Raw genomic sequence first — 13,984 nt, 5'->3', positions numbered from 1 at the left:
CTTTTCTGAACTGGAAGAGGCTCCTGTGTGTTTTGTTATTAATGCCACAACTGAAAATGAGAGGCACCAATGATTTTGCCCATGTCTGTGTGTCAATCAGTGGGTTTCAATGAAACTCTCAGAAATTAATCTTTGGGTTCACGTCTACGAATAATAAACTTTAAGTGTCAGCTGGGTTTGAGATGGATGTTACAGCTAATAAACTTTAGAAAAGACAAAAATGGCTACAGTTTAATTTTACACAGAGATAAAGTTTGGTGTGATAATGGCCAAGAGTCACCACTAACTTATACTAAGGTAAAAAAAAAAAAAAAAAAGCCATTTACTCCTAGAGCCAACACTGTTTTTAAGACCCCCCCCATCCTCAAATTCACGAACCACAGGACACATTTCCATGAAACTCTTAGAAAGTATTCATCACATGTATATCTAGCACTAAAACTCTTGACGTCAACCAAACTTAAGATGGCTGTCACAGAAAACTGACCCTAAAAACAACAAACGTTTATTTTCAGTTTAATTCTAATGATATTGTGCTAAAATGTGGTGTGGTAATGGCTGGGCATTTTTTCCCAACACATACTCAAAACACAACACATTATACAATAATGCTGGTCAAAATGTTGACATTAAATGTTGAAGTCAGCTTTGTCTGTTAGCAAGATATTTTCTTGGTTGTGCATCTGCAATTGATTAACTTCAGGAGTCCAGTTCAAGGCAGCTAACGACAGCTAAGTGAACATAGCCAAAACAAAAATGTCTATAATCTAGTCAGTTTTACAAATAATTTGCCATTATTGTTGGCATTTCACAATGTTGCATATCATTTGCAAAGTCTGACCAAATCAGCTACAATGTTGTCTGTTTTCAACACAAGAATATTTTAACATTAAAGCCTTCTGATTTGACCTTTTTACAGATACTACTGTATGTCAGACACCTCTTCACCAGCAAGAGTATTGCCTAGAATTAGATCAACTCCTTTTTTTTAACCGGGGTTTTCTGAGGTGATGAGAAGACATTTCACACCCCTGGATTAAGACATCCCTTATAAAAGCGTCATCAGAAAGAAACAACCTGCAAACATATGGACTTAGACAGTCTTGTATCAAACAATATCTTCATAGGAACTGCAGTATCTGATTCTGACAGAGTTATGTAGCAGTTTAAGAGAAATGGTTCAAACCCTGTGAGCACAGTATCTTCTGAGCGGTTGAGCCAATGTTTGCTATTCAGAGAAAGCTGACAGTGTTGAACCAATCACAGCCACAGGGTGTCTGCTTCTTCAGCAAGCAAGGAAAAGAGGTTCCTATTACCGTATTTTCCAGCGTATAAGTCGCTTTGGAGTATAAATCGCATCAGTCAAAAAAAGCATCATGAAGAGGAAAAGAACATATATAAATCGCTTCAAAGTATAAGTCGCATTTAATGGTCAAAACAGCTTAATTTCACCTGGGCGGTGCAGCACCATCCATCCATCCATCCATCGCAGCCAGAGCCACTAACTCTCCAGCGTTCCTCCGCCTGCACCAGCTGAGTGAAGCAAGCGTGCACGGGAGGACTTATTGTTACCGTTCATAAAACTTTAAAGCATCAGTCAAAAATTGCGTTACGAAAATGGAAAATATATATATATGTTGCTTCGGTGTATAAGTCGCAGGACTGACAAATCTATGCAAAAAAACCTGTGACTTATACGCCGGAAAATACAGTAATATTCCTATTAATGATAACTCTGCCACCTTTACCATTTGAAACAGGTGACAGCATCTCTGCTAGCTCTCTAGCTAAATGTAACTTTTCAATCCAGAACATATTACTGCAGCTTCTTACACAGCTTTCGCTTTCTGTTCACTCTAAGTTTTAATTGCGTCATCTAGAGTGTTTAAGCTGCATTTTAGTTTCTACTTTTTGAGACAAACGCCAACGATCAAATAAGATTTTTTAAAATCAAATTCAATTTCCGTTTGTTTTTTAAGATGGGAATGGCTAAAGAAACACGGTCTCTAAGCTTCTGGCACCAGCTCAAAACATGCAAAAGGCGTTTTCCAGCTTTGTTCTGCTCAATTATCTTGTTAAATAATTAGCTATTCAGCACCTTAATTTCATTTAACCTGTTTTACTTTACTCTTTTGCTACTTTTAGCGTTGAGCTATCGTTTTGATACTTCTGCGCAGTAAGTTTAATTGTAATTAATTTTCACTATCATTATTTTTTTCTATTAAATTACTCCCATTGATTTTATTGTTAAGCACTTTGTTAACAGCTGCTGTTCTACATGTGCTTTATAAATAAAGTTGACTGACTACTTTTAGTTTTTAGTCCTGCGCTGCTGTTTACTTTTAGTTAGTTTTATCTGATTTTAATTTTTAGCTACATTTTTTTTTTGTTGTTGTTTTACTTTAGCTAGAATTAGCTTTTAGCAAAAACTTCAGCTGTTTAAATTCAACTCACTTCGACAGATTGTCTATTACAGATTATATACATCACTGAGAATGAAAATGCCCATGAGATGATCCATGTGCTCCTCATCTGTCTGTACACCTAACGGGTGTGATCACAGACATGTGACAAAGAAACTTTACAGTTTATATTGTAGTGAGGTTGTTTTGATCATGTCTGAGGCGTGGTATACACATTTTTTAAGTTGAATATATATTTTTCAATTGGCTGCTCCCTTCCTCACCACAGAGCTACAGAGCCCAGGGTGGGGCAAATGAGGGTGGAGGCAGGTGTGAGTGTTTCATCTTTTCCACCCACATTTTGATGGTGACGGTCCGGGGAGTTGATCAGGTGACCTTCCAATCACAGGCTCGCCTTCTCTAACCTCTGTGCCACCACTCCCCCATAGGTTGAATATGGTTCAATTTCCTTGTTCAGATTGAACTCATAAATGAAAAAAAATAAACATTGTATTTAAAATCGTTCAGAAATCTAAACGCAGTCGTAATTTGGTGTATTGACATAAGTTTCGGTACTTTCTACTTTGATACCGTGGACCCGCACACTTTCACGCAGGTTCGCTTTGATCCATCCGACCTGTGCGTGGAAAATGGCGTACGCAACTTTTTGTGCGTAAGCTCTGTTGATGAGGTCGCTGCTACTCAGCTTCGATTAATTTAGTTGATTTTGAGGCCAAACGCGGTCAACAGCTGGCGGTAATTTGTTAGCAGTTCTGTTAGCTAAATGAGAAGTCGATCAAATCAAAGTGTACGGTGGCCTTAGCGTGATTTAAAAAAAATTGATAAAACCCTGCGGGCCGTGTGGCTGCTGACCGAGTGTCCGTGAACGTCTCACTCCCGTGCGGCTGTCTCTTTAATGAAACGTTCAGAGTCTCAGAAAGTGTGCGAGGCTCCAAAATGGATGTGACGGAGGCTGCGAGCGCGTTGGCCCAGAATAAAAAAGCGGCCCTTCTGATCGGCGCAGCCGGAGCTGCACTTCTGGGATTTGGACTCGGATATAAATACATGCGGAAACCAGAAAAAGCGGCTCGTGTGGGCGTAGTGTCGCAGCTCCTCATTCACCCCCTGAAGTCTGGGAAAGCGGTGCCTGTGAGTGTCGCAGAATGTCTGAAATTAGGGCTGAAGTCTGGAAACTTGGAGGATCGGTGAGCAACATTTTGAAAAAGTTTATTTATTTTGTAGGCAATTTCCATAGGTGACCTCACCTGTGGTTGTCGCTGGTTCATTTTTGAGCAATTTGGATTAGTCGTTCAAACTTAATCCTCTGACATACATGAGTGTTTTCCATTAAAGAGAACTCTTATCTTATAATGTTTTCCAAAATTCAACAAGACGCACCTTTTCTATCCACAGTCCTCACCTGATCTGAAAGGAGGTCCACAGCACTGGTACCAGAACCGCCTTCTTCCACTTCTCGCTAAAATTAGAAACATCTAAAAATGATGCAGAAAAGTTGATCCAAAATTCTGCTGCCAGAGTCTTAATGAGAGATCATATCTCTCCAGTTTTAGTTTCTCTCCACTGGTTCCCCTGTCAAGTCCAGAATTGAATTCAAAATCCTACTTCTAACCTCTAAAAAGTTAAGTCTGGTCCTCTGGACATTCAAGAAAACAAAACAAAACAAACCCCAATTTTCATCCGAAAGACTTCTTCAGTATGAGGTGCTGTATTCAGCTCAGTCTTATAAATAGCTCATTCTCAGAGTGGATCAACCAGTTTGCTGCTGACAACCAAAACTTACTTCTAACCTACAAAGCTCTCAACAACCTAGCTCCATCTTATATTACAGATCTTATTGTTCCATATTTTCCTAACAGAGCACTTCTCTCTCAGACTGCAGGTTTACTCACGGTCCCTAGAGTTTCCAAAAGCAGAATGGGAGGAAGATCCTTCAGTTATCAGGCTCCTCTCTCGTGGAACAAACTTCCAGTTTCTGTCCGTGAGGCTGACACATTGTCCAGTTTTAAGACTGGACTTAAGACTTTCCTTTTTGATAAATCCTATAGTTAGGGTTGCCTTGTTATGCTGCTATATGCTTAGACTACTGGAGGACAAATTGACCTAATTTTTTAAAATTAATTGTTACAATTGAATAGTTTTCATTTGATACTATTTCTTAATGTGATACTTTTTTTTATTATTTAACCTTTTATTTATCCAGGAAGTCTCATTGAGCCACGAGAACTCATTTTCAAGAGAGACCTGTTTAGGGAGCAGATGGGGGTTAAAGGCCTTGCTCATGGGCCCAGAGTGGAGTGAATGAGGGTGGGGGCAAGTGTGGGTGCTTCACCTACCCCACCCACATTTTTTGTGTGTTGTCGGTACCGGGGCGTGAACCGGCGATCTTCCAATCACAGGCCCACCTTCTCTAGCCTCTGCGCCACCACTCCCTAATATACTTGACCTGCCATTGTGTATCTGTTCCTCTCAAACCCAGCCGGTTGAAGCTCGTCCTGAGCCTGGTTCTGCTAAAAGTTTCTTCCTCACGAGGGAGTTTTTCCTTCCCACTGTCGCCTTCATGCTTGCTCAAAATGAGAGTTCTGCGTTGGAGATAAATTCAAAGCAGTCTGTTCTTCAGATAAATAATGTCAACTTACTTTTTATGTATTTGAATATTTCTGTTCAGTGCTCTGAGATGTTGTGACTTGGCGCTATAGCAAAAAACTGAATTGAATTGAAGTTTGGGTTCAGGTCATCACTGTAGATCACAAAACTCCAAGTTAGGGGTCCTGAAGTGCTCTCTAAGCACAAACCAAAATTTTAAAATGATCTCCAAAAGCATATTTTAACAAAAATGGTTACAAAACATAAAAATAAAAAAAAAATAGTCATGAATGTAAAAAAAATAAATAAATAAATAAATAAATAAGCAGTTTAATGAGTTTAAGCTGTTTGTATTGTCAATAGGACACTTTAGCAAAACTTTTGTAGATGCATTTAGTTTTTACTATTGTTATTTGGGGCAAAAGCTAAACAATTTGAGAACCGCTAGTCTAATTATATAAGAGTACTTGTGGAGAGTTATTTGGACTTTGGACTGGTTGTTAAACATTCTCTACTGCTTCCAGCTGAAAGTCCTAAACTTTTAATTTATCTGGATTATTTTATGCAACACTTAGCACTCGGACTCTGATTGAAAAACCATACAAACTTTACATGTGGAAATTGTTATGTGACATAAGTGAGACGTGCATTTATGTAAAGAGTTGCTTTACTCAATTTACTTTAGTTGTGGCTTATTGATTTGCTTGTTTGCTCTGACGTGAGGAAATAAATCTGTGTGGATTGCATTCAGTGTCTCTTTTAATTTGGGTTTCTGAATTGAAATGGATGTGTAAACTCTTGTATTTCAGGATTTGTCCACTTACATTCAGCTCAAACTGCAAAACAAGTTAAAACAACAAATACAAAAAAGAATAAACTAAAATCACTGTCCGTGTCCCAGCAGGGTGAGATGCTGTCGGTCCAGACTTGTGGGCTTTTTGTTGCACCTTCAGAGAGCAGGCTTCAGAGCCCTCATGCAGAAATACAACCAGATATTTTAAAAGCTGCCTTTGTTTGTGTTGTGGTTGCAGACACTGGCTGGTGGTGGATGAAGAAGGCAACATGGTGACAGCCAGACAGGAGTCCCGTCTGGTCTTGGTGTCTCTGACCTTCGAAGGAGGTTGCGGTGTTTTGAATGGACCAGATATGGAGGAGCTGAAGTTTCCCTTCCATCAGCCCAACAACCCCATTGTCAACTGCAGGTTTTTGATTCTTTACATTCGTTATTTGAGCCGTATCCTGCCGGAACAAGATCTGGGAACTCTCTCATTTTGACAGGGTGCGTTCCAGCAACTGTTTTCTCAGATCTGGCAACTCTTCTCTGCCCCTAAAAGTCCAAAGTCATCATGCATTTTTATTATTTATTAAAAACACAACAAGAGGAGACGTTGTCCTCGGTCAGGTGGACCCAGTCTGTGGAGTGGATGTTCTGGCCACAGCACGTGCACACGCTCCTTCCCAGCAGAGACGCAGCAGGGATGAAGTGACTTCATCCGACAACTTCAGTGTTGCACCCTGCAGACAGTGCACGTTACGCACAGGAGCATCTCCAGACAGTTCTACAGAGCGCACGCACAACTGCTGATGTGTCAAAACTACTGCATCCATCCATCCATCCATCCATCCATCATCTTCCACTTGTTCCAAAGTTGGGTCGAGGGGGCAGCAGCTTGAGCAGGAGGTCCAGGCATCTCTTTCCACAGCCACCTCTTCCAGCTCTTCTGGGAGAACCCCAAGGAGTTCCCAGACCAACCAAAGACATAGTCTCTCCAGCTTGTCACTGGTCTCCTCCCAGTTGGACATGCCCAAAGCACCTCCCTAGGGAGGCACCCAGGAAACATCCTTACCAGATGCCTGAACCACCTCAACTGGCTCCTCGATGGGGTGGAGCAGTGGTTCTACTCTTGAGTCCCTCCCAAATAACTGAACTTCTCACCCTTTCTCTAAGGGAGAGTCCAGCTACCCTGCGGAAGAAACATTTCAACTGCCTATATCTGTGATGTCATTCTTTCAGTCACTACCCAGAGCTCATGACCATAGGTGAGGGTAGGAACAGACCGAGTGGTTAACAGAGAGATTTGCCTTACAGCTCAGCTCCCTCTTCACCACAACGAACCGGTACAGAGTCCACAATACTGCAGGCGCTGCACCAATCCATCTGTCAATCTCATGCTCCATTCTTCCCTCACTCATGAACAAAACCCAGAGATACTTGAACTCCTCCACTTGAGACAGAACCTCACCCTTGACCTGAAGAGAACAGCCCACTCTTTTCTGACTGGGGACCATGGCCTCAGATTTGGAGTTGCTGATTCTCATCCCAACCGCTTCACACTCTGCTGCAAACTGCTCCAGTGAGAGCTGGAGATCACGACATGATGGTGCCAACAGGACCACTCGTCTGCAAAGAGCAGAGAAGGAATCCTGAGGCCACCGAACTGAAAACCCTCCACCCCATGGCTGCACCAAGAAATTCTGTCCATAAAAGTTATGAACAGAATCTGTGACAACGGGCAGCCCTGGTGGAGTTCAACTACCACCCTGAAGGGGTCCGACTTACTACAGGCAATGTGAACATTTCACACATAATAAATACAAAAGCTTACAGTTAAAAAAAATATGAGAGAAATGTTTGATGTGTATTATTCACATTAATCACGTATCAAAACAACGGTGTTAATTTGTCAAAGTAACGGTAATCAAAATGTTGAAAAGACCGTCCAATTTACTTTCATAATTTATTTTCTGCACCGCCCACCCGCTATTTGCATTCTGGCATCGATTGGTTTACAAATTAAGTCCTAACCAACACGCCTTATTTCTCTAACAATGTGCCTAAACAAAAACAGCTTAGTATTTGATATGGTACTCGTAAAAAGTTAGAGAAACGTCAGCCAGTTCACTCGTTTTGTCTTAAATCTCGTGTTTTTTCCAGTTTTAAACCAATTGTGGTTTTAGACTGTAAAGCTTCTTGTTGCTTTCAGAGTGTTCAGTATGGATGTTCAAGGCAGAGACTGTGGGGACAACGTATCTCACTGGTTCACAAGTTTTCTCGGGGCTGAGAAAACTTTTCGTTTGGTGCACTTTGAGCCTCAGATGAAGCCCAGGAGACCAGCTGAGATGGAGCCTCTTTTCCCGAAGTCTGAGGTACCACATCTTTGCTTCATGTGGATGTGCTGCTTTTTTTTTCTGCCTTGATGTTCCACTCTGCTTCTTCCAAGTGAAAGCATGAATCTCCTCATGTATCCAGGAGGTGGCGTACCCTGATATCGCACCGGTGATGCTGCTGTCCGAAGCTTCTGTTAAGGATCTCAGCAGCAAGCTGGAAAAGGAAGTCACCGTGGAGCGTTTCCGTCCAAGCATTGTAATAAGTGACTGTGAACCCTTTGATGAGGTGTGTGGTTCAGCCTTTCTCAACAAAGAGCACATCTGGATTTATTCTGCTGCCCTTTAGTCGCGTAAAGAGTTAAAGGCCTGATGGCTCCCTGTTATGCTGGAGTTTTAAATGATCGTCTTGTAACGAAAAGGTTCTGGTCAAACTTTAAATTGGATGCTGTGCACAATCCCATTCAGTATTGTGAGATTAGTTAGTGCTCAACCTATGTATTGAGGGTGACCCTCAGCTGCTACCACACCAAACTGGAGCTCGGTAGCTGTAAAACTGAGCGAGTCAGAAGCATTTTGTGCTAGTTGTGGTAAATTAGCTGTGGCAGCCATTTTAAATTGGGTTAACTCTAAAAGTTAAACAATTTTACAGTAGATGGTAGTTTTAATATTTACTTTGTAAGAGTTTCATTCAAATCCATGAAGTGGTTCATGACATATTTTGCTAACAGACAAACATAGTTGACGCCAACAGTTAATGGTTCAGTTTTAGGAACAAATCAGTGATCAGTACACTACAAACAGAAATAGGAAAACGATGTCGGCTACCGTCGCACCAAATTTTATCTGCAAAACAGAGTTCAAGTCATTTTTGTATTTTTTTTTCAAGATCACTTAGCTGCGACAGCCATGTTGCATTGTATCGACTCCAGACGTTAATCAGTTGTGCTGCTAATGAGTTTCATTGAAGTAAGTTAGCTGGTTCATGAGATATTTTGCCAACACACAAACATGGGCTAAAACAATATTTCCTTAGGTTGTGAGTGATTAAGAGAAATCAGTGCTCAGACAAGAATGTGAATATTAGAACTAGTACTAATTATAAAAAAAAACCAGTTTCAACAAGTTTATTTTTTGCTCCTCTTGTAAAAATAAAATGATAATCCGGTGCTTTACTTCTGACTAATAGCTTGCCCTTGTTGTGAACAGCAGGGACTAATTTTATCTCCAACTGTTTTCTGTTTTTCAGGACTCTTGGGAAGAGATCCAGATCGGCAGCGTGAGGCTGCAGCGTGTAATGTCGTGTGGAAGGTAACGCTGTTGATGCTTAGTGAAGCAGCTGCTGCTGTTTGGATCCTGATTTCTGGAACATTAATTAACTTGAGTTTATACGACTGAATGCAAACTCGCCTGCAATTCTTTTTATTTCTGTATTTTCCAGATGCGTTTTAACCACAGTTGACCCAGAGACGGGTACAATCACCAGGAAAGAGCCTTTGGACACACTGAAAAGGTAACATTTTAACTGCAGGGGAGGTTATTTAGTGATATTTAACAATTAGTAACCATAGTAACCAGACATGAATAATGACCAGCGGTATCATCATGTGCCATTTGCCACAACATAGCCATTTTGGTTTTTGTCTGTGTGTTTGTGTCTCTGTCTTTTAGCAAAATATTTCAAGACCCTTTGAGTCAGAATCAGAATAAGCTTAATAATCATTGCACCGAGATACAATGAGAACATGTACATACAGCCGGGGGGTTGTGATCGATGAAGCTTTTATCCATGGTTACCCATAACCCAGGAGAAATTTGATGGTCTGCTTGTCTCCGAGGCCAACAGGGAGTCTGATTCAGATGAGCTTTGATTGTTGATTTTCTTCAGGCAGACAGATTTTTTCATCAGGCTCAAGTTCATCTGGAACTTTCTGGTTTAAAATAGCCTGATTTGTGGGAATCCATTCCACTGATCCATGTTATGAGCCTCCTTCAAGGCCGATTCCATTCAAGGTCGATCCTACCGCGCTGACGAGTCCCAGAAGCCACAGGTGGCCTGCGATTCTCATAAATCGCCGCCACCTTATGGTTTAGCTCGTAAATCAGCTGATTTTGAGTACTCTCAGCATAAACCAAACCTTCATACTGACTCAGAAGCTTTGTCATGGCTGAAACTGCTGCCGATGTCTTTTTCAATAGTTGATAAAACAGCCACACCGAAAAGCAGAGTCCCTGCTTTCATAAATCCAAATCTATAAACCTCTTCAGCATCCTCCTGAGACGGGACTGAGAGGCACATCAGCTGCCACACTCCCCACTGATCCATGACGTACCCCACAGCGTGAGTCTCAGCTAGACAAGCGGGTTCTCCAGGACCCTGTCGTTTTGTTGAAAAAAATGTTGTTGATAGCGTTGAAAGTCCAGGTGACCAGATCCATAATCTTAATTTTTGTTCAGGAGATGTGAACCAGGCGCTTCAGACTCACACATAGCGAAGCAGGAGGAAGGAAAAACGTGAGGGAAGGCAGGAGCAGCCACCTCGAGCGAGAGCCAGACAGACAAAAAACAAAACTGGACAAACCTTAATGAAATTTACAGAAAGTAATCATTGGGTGGACAGCTACAACCAGTTACATTTTGGAGTCAACTCTATTCAAAATGGCTGCTGCAGCCAACTGACCTTACAAAACACAAATGACAATTCTGTCATTTTTGTAATTTAAATGTTTGTGCCATTGTCCTCTTGAATCAGTTCATATGCTGTGAACCATGGCAGCGGACACTCAGAGCACTCTGGCAGACTTTAGATAATCTTTTTTTGGTTTCCCTAGAACAGACTATTTATATCTACAGACAGGTTTATACAGTATCCAAGAACAAGCTAAACAAACACTGGGTCATTTTTAAAGGACCGCCACAGTTTTCTACAAAATGTTCATAAATGAAGTCTGAGAAAAGACCTGCCACAAAGTGCCACTACCTCTTTAATCCTCAGATGAGTAATAATTCAATTCAGTTTATTTATATAGCTCCAAGTCACAACAGAAGTCATCTTAGGGCACTGAATATAAATATATATAAAACACAAGTTAACACTATTCATCTGAGGAGCAGGCTGCTTTGAAATTAATTCCATCACAGAATTCTCATCTTGAGCAAGCATGAAGGCGACAGCGGAAAGGAAAAACTTCCTCACGAGGAAGAAACCTTTAACAGAACCAGGCTCAGGACAAGCGGTCATCTGCTTTGGCTGGCTGGGTTTGAGAGGAACAGATACACAATGGCAGGTCAAGAATCACATGTTAAGACAGAAATTAGGTCAATTTGTCCTCCATTAATCTAAGCTTGAGGCAACATGACAAGCCAACCCTAACTGTAGGATTTATCAAAAAGGAAAGTCTTAAGCCCACAATGGACAATGTGTCAGCCTCACGGACTGAAACTGGAAGTTGGTTTCACAAGAGAGGAGCCTGATAACTGAAAGAGCTTCCTCCCATTCTGCTTTTGGAAACTCTAGGAACAGCGAGCAGCCTGCAGTCTGAGAGTGAAGTGCTCTGTTAGGAAAATATGGAACAATAAGATCTTGAATATTCATTCATTCAACCTTTATTTATACAGGTTAATCCCATTGAGCCTCGGGGACTCATTTGAAAGAGAGACCTGATTTTAACAAAGAATGATGACAACAGTGGATAACAATGACAACAATAGACAATCATAAGAGGCATACAGATTTTATTTATTTATTTACAAATTAACATAAAATGGCAACCAAATGGACAGTCAAAAGGAAAAAGTAGCAAAAATAAAAAAAATCCCAGCTTGATTATAAATAAGGCGGTATAGAAAATTAAAAACAGGAACATGTCTGCATATGTTCTTGCCAGTATAAGATGGAGCTAGGTTGTTGAGAGCTTTGTAGATTAGAAGTAAGATTTTGAATTTAATTCTGTATTTGACAATTGATAATTTGACAATAAAATTAATAATAATGTGTTGATAATTCAACGAGTGAGGTCATTTGAGTTTGCAGCATGGAAGTTAAAGCAGTTTATGTGAAAAATGAAGAAGTTTATTTCTAAGTGATGCACCTAGAGGTAAACTGAGTTGTTGTTTTAAAAAGCTTGTGCTGACCTTTTAGAATTCAAGGCAGCCAATGGACAATTTCTGGTGCCAGTTTGTCAGAGTTGTAGTCATTTTGATCAAACATGGAAAATAACATAATTTGCAGTCTTGCAATATTATGAGGTGTCAAATAAATTCTACTTTTTGTGTGTGTGTGTTTGCTAATGTTGCTTAGCTGTAGTGGCCATCTTGAACTGAGCTGGCTGCAGCGGTTCAGCAGTTGTAGAAATATATATCCAGTGATTGTTTCCTGAATATTTTATTTAAATCAATGCAAGTGGTACACGAGATATTTCACTAACAGACAGACATGCACAAAAACATTGCCTGCCTTTGCTTTAATAAAGCGCAGTCCACTGGATTTATGGGTTTATTTGCAATAAAAGCCACATTTTTTTTGAATGTGTTCATTACTTTAATATGTAAACCTCTTTTTATTAATTCTAAAATTACAACAAAGTTATTTGTATTATCTCTGCACAGATTAAAGTAAATTATCTCTGTTTTACATGAATGTTAGATGGGACAAAGTATTTAATGGTTTCGTCACACTTTCCGATGAAAATTTTTCTCCAGTTATCGAATGTGCAAACCATCTGAGAAGCACATCTACAAAGCTGCTCCACTGTTTGGACAGCTGCTCACTGTGAAGAAGACGGGCATCCTGCAAGTCGGAGATGAGGTTTACAAGATCACCCGCTGATAAGCAGCGTTGCAGACGACCTTTTGTTCAAGATGACAAAAGAATCTTTGAGATCAGCACACTTAACAAATTCATACAAAACTGCTTCTCATACTTGAACCATGCACAAAGATCAGAGCAAGGTGGAGCTACAGTTACACAAAGCTAAACCGTTCAGTGTGAGTCATCACAGTAGTTGAAAATTGTTATATGTAGTTTTGTACTTTAACAAATTTTCTCCACTGAGCTGCATGTTTGTCACTGTGCACAAAAGAAACATGAATTAAATGCATTTGTAAAATCTCTCTATATTATTTCAGAGAACCGACTGGTGGTGGGTGTGTTATTCTGTGGTGCTAGTCTTTTTTTGCAGGGTTGCAAATGTATTCACCTTCTAATATTCTATTTTGTTGCCTTACAGGAAGGTGTTTAAATTTGATTGAAAGCAATTAATCTAGAATTGAATGTTAAATGAGTACAGTGTTTTGAAAGGTTAAAATAATACATTAAAATTTTTAAAAAGTGATATGCACTTCCCTCCTTTTTAAGCCTCAACTGCTTGCTCAGTGCAAACGAAGTGCTATATAAGGACATACCTGTTCTGACATTGAACACCAGTGCAACACATCTAAATGGAGAGGGATACCACCAAACAAAAAGACATGAAGACCAAGGAATTCTTAGGTCTGAGAAAAAGTTGTGTAGCACAGATCAGTGTGGAAAATTGTCAACTTTCGAGCATCCCACTGAGCAGTTTTTAGAAAATGAAGATAATGCCTGAAAAGACCATACCCACAGTGAAGCACAGTAGTGGCAGCACCATGCTGTGGGTAGGACTTTCATCAGCAGGGCCTGAAAACGTGGTCAGTTTAACAGAAAATAAAACTGTCCCTTCTCCATTTTCTTTACCCGTCTCTTCAGGGTTGTGCAAAGCTGCAGCCTAAAATGGATGGAGTAAAATACAGAGAAATTTGTGAGGGAAAAACCAAAAACATATTTTGCATCTCGAAGAAATAGTTGTGCAAATGAAGCTACGGCCTAATTAAAATTATTCTAAATTACAGGT

At 40.3% G+C, this 13,984-nt stretch overlaps 1 protein-coding gene across 1 annotated transcript; it reads left to right on the top strand.

The window, feature by feature from the left end:
• Positions 1 to 3,301: 3,301 nt before the first annotated feature.
• marc1 (mitochondrial amidoxime reducing component 1) lies at positions 3,302 to 13,055 on the top strand. Its single transcript, XM_037694562.1, has 7 exons — positions 3,302 to 3,607; positions 6,038 to 6,208; positions 7,991 to 8,153; positions 8,257 to 8,400; positions 9,361 to 9,422; positions 9,553 to 9,624; positions 12,813 to 13,055. Exons 1-7 carry the CDS (start codon positions 3,360 to 3,362, stop codon positions 12,937 to 12,939), a joined length of 987 nt encoding a protein of 328 aa, XP_037550490.1. The 5' UTR covers positions 3,302 to 3,359; the 3' UTR covers positions 12,940 to 13,055.
• Positions 13,056 to 13,984: the final 929 nt, after the last annotated feature.

Source organism: Nematolebias whitei, chromosome 21, assembly GCF_014905685.2.
Source record: "Nematolebias whitei isolate Nwh7 chromosome 21, NemWhi1, whole genome shotgun sequence".
NCBI classification, from domain to species: Eukaryota; Metazoa; Chordata; class Actinopteri; order Cyprinodontiformes; family Rivulidae; genus Nematolebias; species Nematolebias whitei.
Note: the sequence above shows the minus strand (reverse complement) of the source record. Positions and strands in the feature narration are given on the sequence as shown.